The sequence below is a fragment of the Physeter macrocephalus genome, chromosome 11 (assembly GCF_002837175.3).
Source record: "Physeter macrocephalus isolate SW-GA chromosome 11, ASM283717v5, whole genome shotgun sequence".
Lineage (NCBI taxonomy): Eukaryota > Metazoa > Chordata > Mammalia > Artiodactyla > Physeteridae > Physeter > Physeter macrocephalus.
The window spans coordinates 39,181,424-39,198,966 of NC_041224.1; the positions used below are offsets into that span (position 1 = coordinate 39,181,424).

At 46.2% G+C, this 17,543-nt stretch overlaps 1 protein-coding gene across 2 annotated transcripts in view; it reads left to right on the top strand.

Moving 5' to 3' along the window:
- Window positions 1-17,543, top strand: part of ARNT2 (aryl hydrocarbon receptor nuclear translocator 2) — a 195,438-nt gene that overhangs the window by 33,301 nt on the left and 144,594 nt on the right. For both annotated transcript variants that reach the window (XM_024129735.3, XM_055087888.1), the window contains exon 2: window positions 16,377-16,491. In XM_024129735.3, the coding sequence (XP_023985503.2) occupies window positions 16,377-16,491 (115 nt within the window). The remainder of the gene's footprint in view (window positions 1-16,376; window positions 16,492-17,543) is intronic.

Below are 17,543 nucleotides of genomic sequence, written 5' to 3' on the forward strand. Positions count from 1 at the left end.
TACCATAGACCAGCGGCTTAAACAGCAAACATTTATTTCTGACGGTTCTGGAGGCTGGGAAGTCCAAGATCAAGGCACTGGCCTCTTTCCCTCTTACTGTGTCCTCATGGCTGAGAGCAGAGAGACAGAGAGAGGAAGCAAGCTCTCTCCTGTCTCTACTGACAAACTAATTCCATCATGAGGGCCCCATCCTTAGGACCTAATGACCTCCCAAAGGCCCCACCTCCAAATACCATTCCACTGGGATTAGGGTTTCAACATATGAATTTCGGGGGGACACAAAGCAGTCTATAACAGTTGGGTAAATCACTCAGAAGAGCATTTGGGATCTGAGCATTCAGCAAGGCTTCCAGGAACCCCGTTCTATGGGACCCAGTTCATCTCAAACATGGCAACAAGGAAAGCATGGCAGTTGTTGAAAGATGTGTCGAGTCCCTAAGAAAAATGAATAGACACTGCTCCCTGCCCTCAGGGACTAGAGACCCATGCTCAGCAAATGACATATTGTAACAGCATGATCTTGCTTCCACTCCGTGCCTCCAAGGGTCTCCACCACAGTGCCGCCTCCTTAGGGTTTGAGTGAAGGTACGGAAGTCTTGGTTGCTGGGTGGTTCGGGGAGTCTAAACTCGGCAGTGATGTTCCCAGGTGACACGCATCCCCCAGATCATTAACCATCTAGCGTCCTGGTGGGGGTGCCTTTGCTTCATGGTGTATGGGTCCTGGCGCCAGAGATGTTACCCACCCCTTTCACTGTGGCATCCAGGACCTGGCGTCCACACACAGCTGCGTGCGGTCTGGTTTAATATATGTCCCACTCTGTCAAAAGTGTCCTTGTTTGGATGAGAATTGATAAGGCCACGGTATCTCTGAGACTCTAGTCTGACTCGCTTTGTCCGTCGCTTACTGGTTAAACAGTGTTCACCACGAGTCCACCAGCTCATTGCCTCCAGAGCCTCTGGACCCTTCCCATGCGTTGCTGCTTGCGGTTTGGGTGTGCTGACACCTCCAGTTCCCGGGGCTCTGTGAACTTACCTGTGTGTCACTTCTCACACAGCCACGTGTCCTGGGCTCTTTGCTGGTCCTTCCCTCACCTTATGAGGCTCCCTCTTGCCTTTCTCTGTATTCACCGCCTACCCTGTGCCTGGGACCTGGCAAGTGCTAGGTAAGCATCGGGGTGTGTTTGAGAGGCCGCCACAGCTGTGAGGAGTTCAGGACCAGGTCCCGGTTCTGAATGGTACCGACCGGAATAACCGGCCTCTGTGTGTGCAGGGAAGTGGGCCTTCGCTCCCCACTGCCCTCGGGCATGGAGAAGTCATGGACTGGGGGTGGGGGACGAGGGGCACAGGAGGAACACGCCCAGGCCTGTGGCCACCGCTGCCCCTCGTCCCTGCTTCTGAGCTGGTGGCAGCTCAGAATGACTACTTTTCCAGTATTTCTTGGCTGGAGTCTCACCTTCTCTGTTTCTCTTCTCCTGTTTTTCTCCTCTCCTGTTGTCTGGCCTCATCTCCCCATTCTTTCCACTTTCCTGAATATTTCAGATTGTTTACCACATATATTTACTACTGTTCTCACCAGAAAAGAATAAATACTATCTCACCTGGGAAATGGGGATGGTGATGCTTCTCTCACAGCCCTGCTGTGGGGCTCAGCAGGTACTTCATCTTGGAGCCGCGCCCCCTTCCCACCCACCACCCCTTCCCCTTCCTCCAGGGCAAGCTTGCTCAGCTGTAGGTGCTGCACGAGGTCCCACCTGCCCGCCTCTGTTCCACTTCCCAGCTCTGTGCTCTAAGTTCCCAAGCAGCCTGCCCACGGGTCCAGCATCCCACGCCTGCTCCTTCACTTTCAAATCAACCACTTGCATTGTACCCCCATCATAAGAGTACTGTATTCTAAATTGTAACAACTTAGAGATACAGAAAATGGTAAGTGGGAAATAAAAATCACAGGTAATCTGACCATTCAAATATAGCTTTGTCCCCTTTTTAGTGTATTGACCTCAAGACACACACACACATACACACACACACACACACACACAATCTTTCTCTACTGCATGTGTGTATTAGAGGTGCATTGAATTAAATCCATTGGACCTAATGCTGAATGTCTGAGCATCAAAGTCAACGTTTGGTTGTGTTTGAGGCTGGAGCTGAATATCACCATCGTTGAATGAAAGCCAGACATTTTACAAAAGTAGGTTTTATTACTACTTCGTTATTATTTATTAGTAGTAGTTACATTGTAAAAGGTTGACATCTGACTCAGAATAATATATGGGCACTGTTCACGGCTGATTGCTCCTGTGTTCATCATGCTGCAGTCGGTGATACTAAATAGATGTTCGTTTGCGGTTGAGTGTGGGGGAGGAACGAGAGGTATCAGGGGGACTTCATATTTCCCTAACATTTCCTCTTTTTTCTCTTTGTTTTCTTAATTGCATCTAGATTGATGATGATTTCCTCTAGATCAGCTTGATGTACTTGATTTTGAAGGTTTTCTCTCGTGCAGTTTTGAGGTAGCAAAGTTGACAAAGCTGGCTATTAATTCATCCCTGTACAGATATGAAAACTTCCAAATAAGAATTTTTCTTGAAAGATGCATGGCCTAAACAAATAAATTTTAAAAATTTATAATCTTGACAGTTTATTGCTATGAAGGCCAGTACATATACCAAACAACCCCACAAAGATATTAATTATAGGGCTCCCCTGGTGGCACAGTGGTTAAGAATCCACCCGCCAATGCAGGGGACACGGGTTCGAGCCCTGGTCTGGGAAGATCCCACATGCCGCGGAGCAACTAAGCCCGTGAGCCACAACTACTGAGCCTGTGCTCTAGAGCCCGTGAGCCAGAACTACTGAACGAGTGTGCCACAACTACTGAAGCCCGCGTGCCTAGAGCCTGTGCTCCGCAACAAGAGAAGCCACCACAATGAGAACCCCATGCACCACAACGAAGAGTGGCCCCCGCTCGCTGCGACTAGAGAAAGTCCACGCGCAGCAACAAAGACCCAACGCAGCCAAAAATAAATAAATAAGTAAATAATTAATTAATTTTTAAAAAGCAGTCTTTCAAAATCTCTAAAAAAAAGATATTAATTACAGCATACTCTGACAATCTCTTTTATTCTGCTTTGTATTATTGTTTATGTTTCTATAGACATCTTAGCTCAAAAAGGATATAATAGTCTTCCTAAAGGCAGCAAGCTAATGCATTCTCCCTTAATATTTGTATTATTTCCCCATTTTCTCTTACATTTACGTATTTGAAAATTCTTAATAATTGGTTTTGCACGTAAAATTAATAGCTTTCGGCCTATGGCAATGAATTATCACACATTATACTCCTACAACAATATATTTATAAACCATCTGATAGGGAGAATTGAAGCATATATATATAAGGAGCTTTTCAATCTTCGTTCATCTAGAAAGCCTATTTACGTTTGAAAGTGAACATTCAGACTTGAACAGTAAGTTTGTGTGGCATGCCTTGTTTTGGGATTGCTGTTGATATACTATAGATGTAGATAACGATGGTGACCCATGTGATTATGGGGTCATTGATTACCCACAAGTTCAGGGATGCCAGAAACGATCCTGAAATGGGTATTCCACTGCTCGTCCTTTCAAAGGTTGAGGCATTCGTTCAGAAGCGGGGCAAATACTGTGACTGAAGCTGAATTTTGATGGATCCCTGACAGATACATGTTTGCCTCTAAGCTTTTGTATCCTGCTCTATTAATGTACCCTTAGCATTTTCCTGTAACATTATTCTTTGAAATCATGATATTTAATGGCTGAGTGATTTTTATCTGTGTGGGTATTCCATAATTTATTAGCTTTTCACTTTATGTCAGACGTTTTAGTTCATTTGGTTTCTTTTCAACTTCAAACTGTATTTGGACAGTCTGAGCGCCTGTGAGTCATTCATTTCTTCCCTTACCCTTCATATCCTTGGCCGCCATGCCAAGGCCTTGGCGATAATCAAGGATTGGCCTCTTCTGTTTCATACAGGGAGGCCTCTCACGTATTTGAAGACAGTTTCACGTCTCCTCCTGCCTCAAGGAGTTTCCTTCAACCACAGCCTGGGTTTTAACTGAGGATACCTCTAAGACCCTCTCAAGGGCAGCCTGTCCACTGACAGACACCGAGCCTACAACCCAGCTGACCTGGCCTGTCTTCTGCCTGACAGATGAGACCCACTTCCCTCTGATGGTCTCTGGCTGTCGTGTTTGACTCAAGCATGGGACAATTCGTGGTGGAGGCCCCGTTGTGGTTATATATGTGGGCCTTTGTTTGTCACGTCCCAGAAGGCGGCCAGATTGAGTGTAACCTCCCTACCTTTCTTCCTCTGGAATTGTTGGTTGCCCGTCTTCTTCTTGGGTCTGTGTGTTTTACCCTTTTTATAAAGTTCCAGGCAGGGATGCAGGGCCTTCAGCCAGCCAGGAGGGTGGGCTTGGACACTAGTGGGAATACAGGTGCTAATGCCCTAGTGGGCTCTGGTGCAGTGTCCGTGTTCCAAAGGGCACAGCACTGCCCACTCGGGCCAGGGAGCAGGGCTCTGCGTAAGCCAGCATTGCTAGATGAGGTGGGAGGACATCTCCCCAGGCTGCCCTGGGACTGGTTCCAGTTCCCTAATGCCAAACCTGCCTGCTGGCTAGGAGGGACTCAGGCCCACAGCCAGGGCTCTGTGTCCAGGAGGGAGACACCAGCTGATGGAGGAAGGACCTGGCCTCTTCCTCCTTTCCTGGGTCCACTGGCCGTCTCTTCCCATGTCTACCACCTCCTGCCCTGCTGCAGAGACACTCACCCAGCCCGCCTTTGGGTGAGGGCTGCCTTACAGAGGATACATGGCTGGTTAAAGTCTAGCAAGGACCTGGGGTCAGAGTCCCGTGGCTCTCGGTCTAATGATTTTTCTGTACCTTGTGCTACAGAAATCCCACCCTGTGGAGGGCCTTTGGGAGTCATGTGCCCTGCCTTCCTTCCAGAAGTGGAAGGGGACCCTTTCTCCCTTGCACATCAGGAGGAATCCTTTTAGATCTCTGCCTGAAATGTTTTGATGACAATCTAGAGATTTCAACATACATTGCGGTTGCACAAGAAATCCAAGTCACCAATTTTTCAGAACCTAAGCAGTTAACATTAGAAATTTTGCTGCAGATAAATTGATCAGTATGCAAGACAGTTGTCACGGCTGAATCATGGTCCACAGTTAAGGTAAACAGATCCGTGATGACATTTTCTGAGTGGAATACAAATGCAGCTCATTTCCTCCCAGAGGTTTCTGACATTTCTTCTACACGGAAAACAGATTCTCCCAAGAAGGTGCTGGTCACAAGGAAGACAGATCTTTGTTTAATCCCTCTGAAAAGGTATGGCTGTGATATTTGATGTGCTTTCTGCGAAAAGAATTGTTCTAAGAGAAATGAGTAGTGAAGAGAGCGTTTGGTTAGCTGTCCCTCACTCCCTCCCTACTATGGAGAGACCCTTTTGGTTTTTGTTTATCTGAATGGTTACTAAAATATTATGTCATTGTATTGTGAGAGTTTGCATGTCAGTAACATTTCTCTGCAATGTGAAGATCAAGGGATATTGTTCTTATTTAGAGTCACATGAAATAGTGGGGGAGGGAACAAAATGTTTTTTCATTTCCCCATGTTCTTTTCATCTGTAATGCTCTCAAGTTTCACATTTTTCCCCAGGTTTTTGTTCCCTGTACTGTATTTGAGGAATTCTGTACGCTGTGTCTGCATTCGAAATATGAAATAGTCCTTAGCTAGATGCTGCATTGTAAGCTAGATCTGTTTTCTGTATGCTGGTGAAGCTTTCAAAAGCCTCAGCTTGTACTGCAGTTGAAGTGAGCTGAAAACCTGCAGCTTTGTGTAAGGGCAGGCAGTCATTCCATCCCTGTGTGTAACGGAAACAGCATTTCCTGGGTTGGGGGCAATACTGGCATTTGGGGTGGGACTGCTGTAGGTGGAGAGATTTCTGTCTATTTGTGCACTTGTCGTTGGTTATGACCAGGGATCCTGAGCAAGGAGCTATACAAGACGGTTGCATTTGAGGTGGGGGCATAATTCTAGATCCTGTTGGGAGTTGCAGTTGGGGTAGAAGGCCAGAAAGCTCCAGTGACTGGACATGAACAAGAGGGCATGCCCCTCAAAGCAGGGGCATGAATGAGTCTCTTCATAAACTCTGGAGCAATCAAAGGACTACATTTAGGAAAAGGGTATCTTTTATATCGTGCTTCATTCCTCCCTGAAGCGTTTGCTGTCCATTGCCAGGATAGCACAGGTGTGGCCTCCTCCAGGAAGCCTTCTTGGATCTTCCTGGTCCTTCCCACCACCCAGTGTCCAGTCTCTTGCACAGCACACAGCTCTCGGTATGAAACTACGTGGCTCTGGGTCTCCATCACACTCAAGACTGAACCTGTCAGCGGCAGGATGGGGTCTTTTCATCTCTGACCGACCAGCTTGTAGCACAGCTCCTGGCTCAAAATCAGAGCTTTGCAAATGCTGTGTGTAATTGAAACAGGCCCCATTTTCTTACAGCAGCTTCTGCAGAAGGAAGGGATGTCCTGATAAACCCCATTTCTTAGTTGGAGAATAGATGGGGAAACTGAGTCGCATAGCAATGAAGCCAGACTAGAACCAGATGCCTATTTAGCGCGTGACCCTCTGAATAAATGGACAGAGGAAGGTGTAAGCGATCACACCTCTCCTTTGCTGCAGAGTCCCCATATATCAAGTGTATGGTGTGGTAGATGTAAATATGCAACCGAACCAACCATATTTTTCTTCCTCCTCCAGAAATTTTTTGCCCCATGCAGTCTCAGTGTAGGAGGATCAGGTGACCAAGGCTTTTTAGAGTCTTCCTTTCTGGGCTCTGACGGTGACACATCATGTATTTTGAGGCAGTAACATCATTTTCTTCCTCCTGAATGCCCTCTGGGTGGCTCCATCATTCAGGCCCTGTTTTCTGTCATCTGGACCTCTGTGACCTTCATTCATTCACAGGAGAAGTACAGGTACAGTAAGAATGAATCACCAGGGACCAGACCTAGTGGGAGGGGAAGGGATTGGCCAAGGACAGGCTTCCTTGGAAAAGTGATGTTTGAGCTCAATCTCAATGACCATTAGGAGTTAACTTGGTGAAGAGATGGAAGAGAGCTTTCTGGCCACAGGACACAGCATGTGCAAAGGCCCTGAGGTGGGAGGGAACACAGTGTGTTCGTAAGATTGATAGGACTGTGTGGCCAGAGCCGAAGAGGTGGGCAGGAGAGGTGGACAGCAGCCTGACCACACAGGAACTGGCTGACCGTTGCAGGGAACTCCACATTTGTGCTGAGAGCAAAGAGAAGCCGCTAGAGGAGAGAAGTAAGAGGTGGACTGGTCAGCTCAGACTCCTGTGCGAACAGTGGGAGATTAGATGCAGAGGGACCAAGGGAGGAGGCCCTGCGATAGGCCAGCAGAGAACCCAGAGGATGGAGAGACCTTTAGGACGTGACAGCAGGACTTGAGAACTGGATTTGTGAATCATCAGCACAGAAATGGTATTGATGCGGTGCTTGGATGGGTTCACCTGGAGGGAGAACAGAGAAGAGGGAGTGGTGTAAGTGCCTGGAGGCCTGGTGGAGGAGGGGGAGCTGGCCAAGGAGAGGAGAAGGAGGGCCTGAGAGGTGGGAGGGAGGGGATGCGGCCCCTGGCGACCCAGGAGAGAGTGCTGGTGATGGGGAGTGGGCAGCTGCACCCCACAGAAGAGGGCGGGGGCAGAGATGAGACCCCTGTGATGACGCCAGCTCCCTAGCCGGGTGACAGGGATAGAGGTCTGACTGCGGGGGATTGAAGGGAGAATGGGAGGTGAGGAGACCCTGAGGGGAGACCCGAAGGGGAGCAGTGACTTTGCCACATGTGGCAAAGTCTTTTTTTTCTTTTTTTTAAATTGATGTGTTATTTATTCATTTATTTGGCTGTGCTGGGTCTCACTTGCGGCATGTGGGCTCCTTAGTTGTGGCATGAGGGATCTTAGTTGCCGCCTACATGTGGGATCTAATTCCCCAATCAGGGAGCGAACCCAGGCCCCCTGCATTGGGAGCGTGCAGTCTTACCCACTGGACCACCAGGGAAGTCCCCACACGTGGCAGCTCTTACGTGTACAGTTGACAATTCCTCCTCTGCTTTTAGGATTGACTTGCATGTTGACGTGGTGTTCTGGTCCGTAGGATGTGTCCATGTTTCTGTGGCGCTAGAGCCTGTCCTTGTTACGTGTGGTCAGCCCTCAACTGCGGGGCAAGTCGAGGTGCGGACCATGGCCGCCACGCTTCTCTCAGTGGAATTCCTTTGCCAGTACCCGCCTGGGTTGCCCACAGGGAACCAGAGTCAAGAGGGCGCGGCTGGTTCATCCGGGATTTCTGGGCTCCTTTGCTGGCTTGCGTGAACCCTCTGAAGGCAGTGTGGGGCTGTGTGGGACCGTGGGGTCCCAGGGCTGTGACGGGGGCACGTGCACCTGCTCAGGTGAGGCTCTCCTGGGTGAGAGCACGGTGTAGTGAGGAGGGAGCCTTGTCCACATCAGTCCAGAGTGGGGGGTGTGCATGTGCATCTGTGGAGCCCTGCAGGGACCTGGGAGAGGGGGTGGAGGCACACTTGGGGCCTGTCTGCTGACCTCTCCCTGGGCTATGGCTGGGCCAGCCATTTAAAGGCAGAGCTCTCAGTAGGGAGGCAGTGTGAGGTCGGCACAGGACGAGGACAGTGGCTCAGGCTGCCCGGGCGTGCGGCAGCCCCCTGTGTCTCCCTTGTAATAGCATCACCCTGGGGGGCATTTTGCACGTGGGGCTGCAGAGGAGTCAGTCCGGTGGCCACACCCCTCTTCTGTGGCCCACTGTCACCCTTCCTGCACTCCTGTGAGACAGAGCCATAGAAATCAAATCACAGAAGTGACCTAATTCCTTACAGTAAGAAAATGATCGTAAGTTTTGTTAGTGTCTGTGTTTTACTTAGCAAACGCTTAGAAGTGCTTACTATGTGCCAGACATCATTCTAAGTGCTTTATGGGTATTAGCTTTTTTAATCCTCATAGCAACCTCATGAGGGATTTACTATTTCTTATTAGGCCCATTTTATAGATAGAAGACTGAGGCACAGAGAAGCTAAGTTTTGCTCAAGGATTATGTAAAAATACAGACACCCCCCCCCACACACACACACAATGTCTGCTTTAAAAAACATTCTTTTCTTGGGGGAAAGTCAAAGGGTAAAGGGGAAATAACTGCCAGGCATCTATTATTTTTATTTTTTATTTACCAATCTTCTTTATTTTTTTTTAAACGACAGAAATTTGTTGTCTCATAGTCTGGAGGCTAGAAGTTTGAAATCGAAGTGTCAGCAGGCTTGGTTCTTTCTGAAAGCTCTGAGGAAGACTCTTTTCCATGCCAATCTCATTGCTTTTGGTGGTTGCCCACAGTCTTTGGCATTCTGTGGCTTGTAGACTGCCAGGCGTCTTAAATGAGTGATCTTCCTTAATCCCCACGGTAACTGTGCATGATGTAGGGATATTCCTTTTTTTATAGATGAGGAAACTGGAGCTTAGGGATGATGGATAGCTTGCCCGTGACCCCAAAGCATGGACATTTCCTGCATGTCACGCAGCTTCCACCTGGGCCTGTGATTTAGAGTCTTGATGTTACAGCGTCTCTGGTTGCCCCCACCCGACCCGGGGAAGGGGTCTGCTGGCCACCCAGCCTCTGCCTGAGCACCTTGAGGGGCGAGGGCCCTGCAGGGGGTGGCTGAGTGGCGAGAGCCCGCTCTGCTGCTTCGCAGTCATGTGACCGCGGCATGGCCCTGACCTCTCTCTGCCCAAGTTCCCTCATCTGTAGAATGAGTTGACCTTATACCTCTCTTGTAGGCTGGATGTGAAGCACACGTGAAGAGCTAGGGACATAGTGAGCACTCAACATAAATCTTATTACCTTTATACAAAAATATTTTACATATTTTTGTATAGGATGTTTATCATTATTATTAAGCCAATCCATTCCATTGTTGGACACTCTTGTTATTAAAAAGGTATCCCCTTCCTTTATCTCTGTCTCATTCGTTCACTGCTTCTAGCTCTCCAGCTATATATGCTTTCGACTGTGGCTTACAATGAAACCCTTTAAAAATACTTATTTCTCTATTTGTGGTCATTAAATTAACACATCATGAGATTAATGTTAAATTAACACATGTGTTGTTGAAGACAAAAACCTTGTATATTCAAAAACAAAAAGAGCTTTTAGGAGAAAATAAAACCCACCTATAATTCCCACAACAAAAATAGCCAAGTTTAACACATTGGTGTACTTGTATCTGCCTTCCGGTCTCTTTCTGTGCATATATTAAGTACACACACACACACACACACACACAGCTGTGGCATCCTCTTGTGAGCCATGGGTAACTTAATGTCTCTTGACACATACTGCCAACTCATCCTTCACAAAGGCTGTGTTCATGTACACCCCCAGGGGCAAGGTATGACCATGGCCACATTGTCACCCAGTAGTTTTCCAACTCGATTTCCTCTCTGCTCAGTGCTATGGTCAAGGTTCCACTTTTCTTCCTTTTGGAGTGAAATTCAATAGCCCTGGAGAAAATCAACAATGGGCTTATGGGGCTACTTTCCATCTAAATATATAATACCAGGCTCTGGGACTTCCCTGGTGGCACAGTGGTTAAGAATCCACCTCCCAATGCAGGGGACACGGGTTTGAGCCCTAGTCCGGAAGATCCCACGTGCTGCAGAGCAACTAAGCCTGCACTCTAGAGCCCTTGAGCCACAACTGCTGAGCCCGCGGGCCACAACTACTGAAGCCTGTGAGCCTAGAGCCTGTGCTCTGCAACAAGAAGCCAATGCAAATGAGAAGCCCTCGCACTGCAATGAAGAGTAGCCCCCACTTCCCGCAACTAGAGAAAGCCTGAGCGCAACAATGAAGACCCAATGCAGCCAAAAATAAATAAATAAATAACGGGCTCTGCCTTGGAGACCCTCACCTCTGACCTGGTGAGTGACCTTCTTCTGGCCACCTTTCCTGGATGGGTGTCCTAGGAGCTTTGGTAACTTACATTCGGGTCTTATGAAAAAGTTGCCAGATCTTGGGAGCAGTAGTCACTTTTCCAAAGAAGGCTGACAGCTGATTACATTGGTAGATATGAACATAGATTACAGATGAGAGAGACATGTTTTTTATATTTTTATTTGAATGTATTAAGAGTGGCTCCTAAAAGACATTAGAGAAAAGTTTAACCTTTAAAGTGAATTTTAGTCTCATCGATTGCATCTTTCACTTGGTTTGTTTCATATCTAAAACACTATTTTAGTTACCACAATGGCATTTGATAAAATGAGACATCCGTTCCTTGAAAAAACTAAGAACATGGGATAGGAGCAGATTTCCTTGATGTCATAAAGCATATTTGTCTTAAACCAGCAGGTCATTACAATTAAATTCAAGGACCAAGCAAGTTTGCTTACCATCACCATAATCATGATAATTTTAATCATTGCTGCTTGAGAGTTTTTTTTTTCCCTCCCAGGCACTGTGTTAGGCTCTTCATATACATTATCCTTAATTTTTAAAATGATCCTTTAAAGTAGATTATTGCTAGGAACTATTTGAGTTGTGATTTGAAACCAGGTATGTTTCACTGCAAAGCTCTGTGGCCTTTCTGTTACCCAGTTATTGGTCATTATTATTGAATATTCTGGAAGTTCTGGCCAGTGACATAAGACATGAAAAGAAATTAAACCTTTAACTATTTAAAGTGAGAAAACAGTATCATTATTTGTACCCCATAGGATTTGTAAAATTAGAAAATTCAGAAGAATTAATGATGAATTATTACAACAATTTAAAAAATTTGGTGAAATGGCAGGACATGTGGCAATGGCCCTAGAAACTCTTTAGCCAGGCATGCAAATTTTGAAAGTATAAAACATACATAGAACAGCAAGGGAGGGGAGGGCAACACCTATCTTAGCTGCTGGTCGAATCAGTTGACATCAAGCGTGACAGAGTTATTGTAGCACAATTGTCTTCATAGCTAGTAACCAATCAAAGTAATCTGGGAAAGGAGATCTCATTCACACTAGTAGCAATGATCATAATATACAACACAACATCACATCATAATAACATCACAAAGTACCTAGAAATAAACTGAATGAGAAAGTGGGGGGATCTATATGATGAAAATGCAAGACTTTATTGAGCTAAAAATGAAGTCTTGAGTAAATTATAGGCTTATGTCAATTTTTTGTTGAAAATTCTAAATATTGCAAAAATGTCACTTTTCTCGAAAATTTATTTGTAGGTTCAAGATAATCTAATTAATTTCCAAAGGAGGTTAAACTTTATATCTTAATCAAATTATTCTAAAATTTAAATGGAAGAATAAGCCAGAAGAACAAAGATAATTCTGAAAGGTAAGAGCAGTGAGAGAAACTTGCATCACTAAGTGTGTTATAATGGTGCAATACCAGAGCAAGTATAGATAACTGGGGAATTGACCAAAAAAGAAAATAGATATTCTAGAAACAGACACATTTTCTATGTACAAATAAAATGTAAGACAGAGGGAGCATCAAAAAAACTTATGGGGAAAAGGAAGGACTCGAATAAATGAGGTTAGGACAATTGATCTTTTCTTCTGCTGTGGACTGAATTGTATCATGTTCTCAAAATTCATATGTTGAAGCTCTCACCGTACCACCCCCCCCACCCCCCATTGACTGTATTTGAAGCTAGAGCTTATGGGAGGTAATTAAGTTTAAATGAGGTCATAAGAGTAGGGCCCTAGGATTGGTGGCCTTAGAAGAAGAGAAAATGTGACGACGCAGAGGGCAGGGGGTCTGTAAACCAGGAAGAGGATTCTCACTGGCACCCAAATTGGCTGGCACCTTGTTCTTGGACTTCCCAGTCCCTGAACTGTGAGAAAATACATGTCTTTTGTTTAGTCCCCCCGTCTGTGGTATTTTGTTACGGCAACCCAAGCTGACCAATACATCTTAAAACTCTACCTCTTAAAGCTTTCTCTAGTATTAAAAAAATCTCTCAACCTAAAAAAACAAGCAACAGATTGGAAAAATATTGTAAAGGATTTTCAGAAAATGTGGCAAAGCTCTAATATCTTTGTCATTAAAAAAAGATCATACAAATAGATGAGAAAAAACCTCTGAGTCTCAGTAGAGAAAAAGGTACATGATATACAGATGCAGTTTACAGGAGAAAATGTAAACCTAGAATGAGTCAGGTCTTCTTAGAAATGCTTTTGAATGCGGGATGGGGCAGGGGGGAGTTTTGGACATTGTGGATGGTGAGCTGCCATCTTTCTGTATTGTGTGTGTAGCCCCCTTTGCTGGAGATGCGTATGTACCTCTCATTTTCAAATTATGTCGATGTATTTGCATATAAGGCTCCCTTGCTCCCCCCCTCCCCTTATCCCATGGTGCACGGGCTCTATGACACATGCATATCACGTGTAAAGATTGTAGCCAACTCAGCATATCCACCACATGGCCTTCATGAAGCATACACTTTCTCTGTGGTAGAAACTGCTTGTGTCTGCCTGTCCACTTGCACTTGGTATCTCTCACCAAGCCTGGAGGGCACAAGGATATACCTAGTGGGGTCTGATGGAGGCAGGCTGGTGTGGGCCTGTCCTCGCAGAGCTGGCCCTTTTTCTGGGCCAGTGAAACTTAATCATGGGAAACATGATGTGACAGCAAGACTGGGCCTGCCCCTGGCCCGGCCCCTGGTCCACCGTGGGCACCTGTGGAAGTCACTTAATCTCTTTTTCCTTGCTTCCCTCATCTCTCTGAGGAAAGGATTGGACTTCCCATATTCCTCAACCCTTGCCCCATAGCCAGGGTTTTTGTGGAACTTCACCGTCTGCACCTTTGTTTTCCCCAAATAAAATGGGACAGATATCATCTTCTTTCCTAACTGCACATTGCCTTCCGTTTTCCACTCCTTCCTCCCCACTCCCCACCTCCGAGCTGGAGGGTAACTACACAGGGAAAGGGTGGGCCTTTCCAAGTGTGCAAACAATGGCGGAGATCTCCTCCAGCCTGACGTTTCCTTAACTCAAAGGCAGGAATGAGGTGGTTGACTTTAAAATACTTAAACTAGTGTCCCGTGGAACATGAGTTGTTCGGAGAACACATTTTAAGAGTTTCCACCATTAGAGACCTTTATGATGCGCTGGCTTAGCCACAGGTAAACCAACGTCCTTATATCAGGACTTCTCAGTGTGTTTTTTGGTGGGCATTGGAATCTTCGAGAAGGGGGATAAGTGTGTGGCTTTTCCCTAACCTGTTTGACCACGCAACCCTTTTTCCTGGAGAATCTTAAGGGCCTGATGTTCTGTGGGACTTACTTTGGGAAGTGGTGACTTTCGTTTTCGCCCATGTTTGCACTGGCAGTGATTCAGCCTTTTAATTTTGGGGCTTAATGGACTTAACGTGCTTTAGCCTCCATTGCAGAAAAAAGTACAGATTTCTTATCAGAAGCAGGCAGATATAAGGTTATGAGGTCATTGCTGTTCATACTGCTTAGCTGTCACAAATCCAGTACAGGAATTGTTTATAGAGGAGAGGATTGCTTTAAGAAAGGGATTTTTTTTTTTTCTCCTTGAGTACTTTCTGATGTGTACCTTAGTTAAAAAAAAAAAAAAAAAAAAAACTAATAGCCCTCAAATTTTTGTGAACATAGTGGAGTAGCTAAATTAAGATTTTGTTTATTAGTACTGTAAAATTCTACAGAACTTTTGAGTGGAGTAGTTCAAGTTGACCTTAGAGTATGTTTATTAAACACAATGTCTTTGGGCATAACTGTGGATCAGCTGTCAGATGCCTCGGTGGTTTCTGGGAAGGGGGCAGAGAGCAGTAACTTAACACTTTTGAGCAACGTTCCCTCACTAACAAGGGCCCAGATCCCTGTCTTTATCCCAGACTGTCTTTCTGAAATACATTTTCGTAGACTGTTGCTTCTCTTCTGCCCTGGATAAGAGTTGGGCTGAGAAAATCGAGCCCTGTGGAAGTCATTCCCAAGAACAATAAACAGGATCAGAGAGCCCCTGGAGTATTGCTTTTGCCATTTAATGGTCTGAGGAAAGGGCATCTGAGTTCAAGAACTCTCCACAAAATGGGAAGGAGAAATTTTTGGAAACCAAAGAAACTGTGGTTTCTTTGACATTAGGGATGTGTACCTTGGCCTTAACAAGCTTCTGAAAGTTTCTAGCTTATAAGCAATAATACATTATGATAAAGATGTACTGGAAGGGTACTCTCGTCTAATGCCAGACATACCTGTTCTTTTTTTTTCAATTGGAGTATAATTGCTTTACAATGGTGTGTTGGTTTCTGCTGTACAATGAAGTGAATCAGCTATACGTGTACATCTATCCCCTCCCTCTTGGACCTCCCTCCCACCCCCCCGATCCCACCCATCTAGGCCATCACAGAGCACCGAGCTGAGCTCCCTGTGCTCTTCAGCAGGTTCCCACTAGCTATCTATTTTACACATGGTAGTGTATTTCTGTCAGACCTAATCTCCCAATTCATCCCACCCTCCCCTTCCCTGCACCGTGTCCACATGTCTGTTCTCTATGTCTTGTGTCTCTATTCCTGCCCTGCAAATAGGTTCATTTGTACCACACCTGGAGTCTGTCATACAGAGTGAAGTAAGTCAGAAAGAGAAAAACAAAGACCTACTTATTCTTTAAATTAACATTTCTTCCTAGAAAGTCCTGGCTGTGGAGAGCCGTTGTCACTGGCTTACCGTGCAGCCTGAAGGGATGCTTTTAAGGCCCCTGGACCTCACTGTCCTCAGCGTGAATGGAGGGCCAGGCAGGGCTCTATATTCAGGGATTCTGAGTCCAAATTTAGAGAGGCGAACAGACTTTCCACTTGAACACAGATGCCCAGGGTGAGGACCGAGCATCAGTGGTGGTGCTGCAGGCGATCTCTGGGTTGGCCCCATGTGGGCTACCAGTAGTTGGGACCAGCAGTGGGGTCCTTCCCCTTAAGCTTTGGCCACATGCCTGGATTCCTGAACGTCTTACCCGCCTCCAGGTGACAGGAGCTCTTTATGAAAGCTAAGTTAGCTGCACGAACTCTTTTTTTACCACCTAAACTAAGTATGGGCATACTGCCCAGGGATATCGCTTTCCAGACAGGGGAAGGGCTCAGCTGCATCACGTGACTAATGATGGGCCCAGGACCCAGGTCCCTGGATTCTCCTCCCAGGTCTCCCTTTTGGTCTGTCGGACAATCTTCTTGCTTATTCCTGGACTTTTCTGGCATTAACAAAACCTCTCATCTTTGCTGAATTGCAGAAATGGCTTCGGACATCCCTGGATCGGTGACATTGCCCGTTGCCCCCATGGCGGCCACTGGACAGGTGAGGATGGCCGGGGCCATGCCCGCCCGCGGAGGAAAGCGGCGTTCTGGGTAAGCAACCTCGGTGGTTCCAGGAATTGGGCTTAATACATGTTGAGCAACACTCTTGACCTGTTAGGAAAATATTGTCTCTCCCCCTCCTGGAGAATAAAAGCTCAGCAGTTTGCATCCTGTTTAGATTTTGCAAGATTCCCAACTATGCATGTGATTTGCCTCTAAGTGTTTTTGGGCCTCAGCACCCAGCTGGGGACTTCTGTTTGCTTGTCCTTGTGGTGAGAATGGCTCTGTGATCCTGCTGGGCTTTGCTCAGGCCATCTCTCTGAGGGAGGGGGCTTACCCATCCTTCTGCCTGAGCCCACCAGCTGGAGGGCAGCCCTGCAGGTCGAGCTTCAGCCCCTGTGGGCAGCAAAGATCCCTCTTTGTTCCGTCTACCCGTCTTCGCTAGGTGGTGTGCAGGAATTCCTTTCCAAAAAACTGGCTCTAGCCCAGCACCTAAAGGCTGGGCAGCTTACATTGTAACCTGCTCTGCCAGTAAAGTTGGTAAGTTCTGGTGGGACCAGAAAGACCATCATTCTTAAACTGATGGGACCCCAAACGACATCTACTCATGATGTATGGTGTCTGTAGCTGTGCAGAGATCTGCGAAACCGATCAACCAACACAGATCCCTGCAGGAAAAACATAACCGACATTTTCAGACTCTGTATATCAACCACCTCTTTCCTTCATTGAATCAATTCTATTTTCAATGAAATATTTGATAGACAGATATTTGATAGACAAATACTTTCATGAAATAGAATAGACATTGACATAGAATGAAATATTTGATAGACAAATACTTTCATGAAGTAGAATCACTTTGTCCTCTTAATGCAATTTCCAATAAACCAGGTCTCCCCAGGAAGACAAGGATCCAGGCTCATTTGTAAAATGGTCCATCATTTTAAACCTAAGAGTCGCTTTTAAACCAGTGTGATTCTTAAAGGGGGCTGGGGGAGGGGGAGCCAGGTATGTTATGAGGATCTGGAATGGAATGGAGTAGGATGAAAAAGCCCCTTCGGCGTTATAATTTGAGATGGTGAAAAGACTGCTGTGTGGGT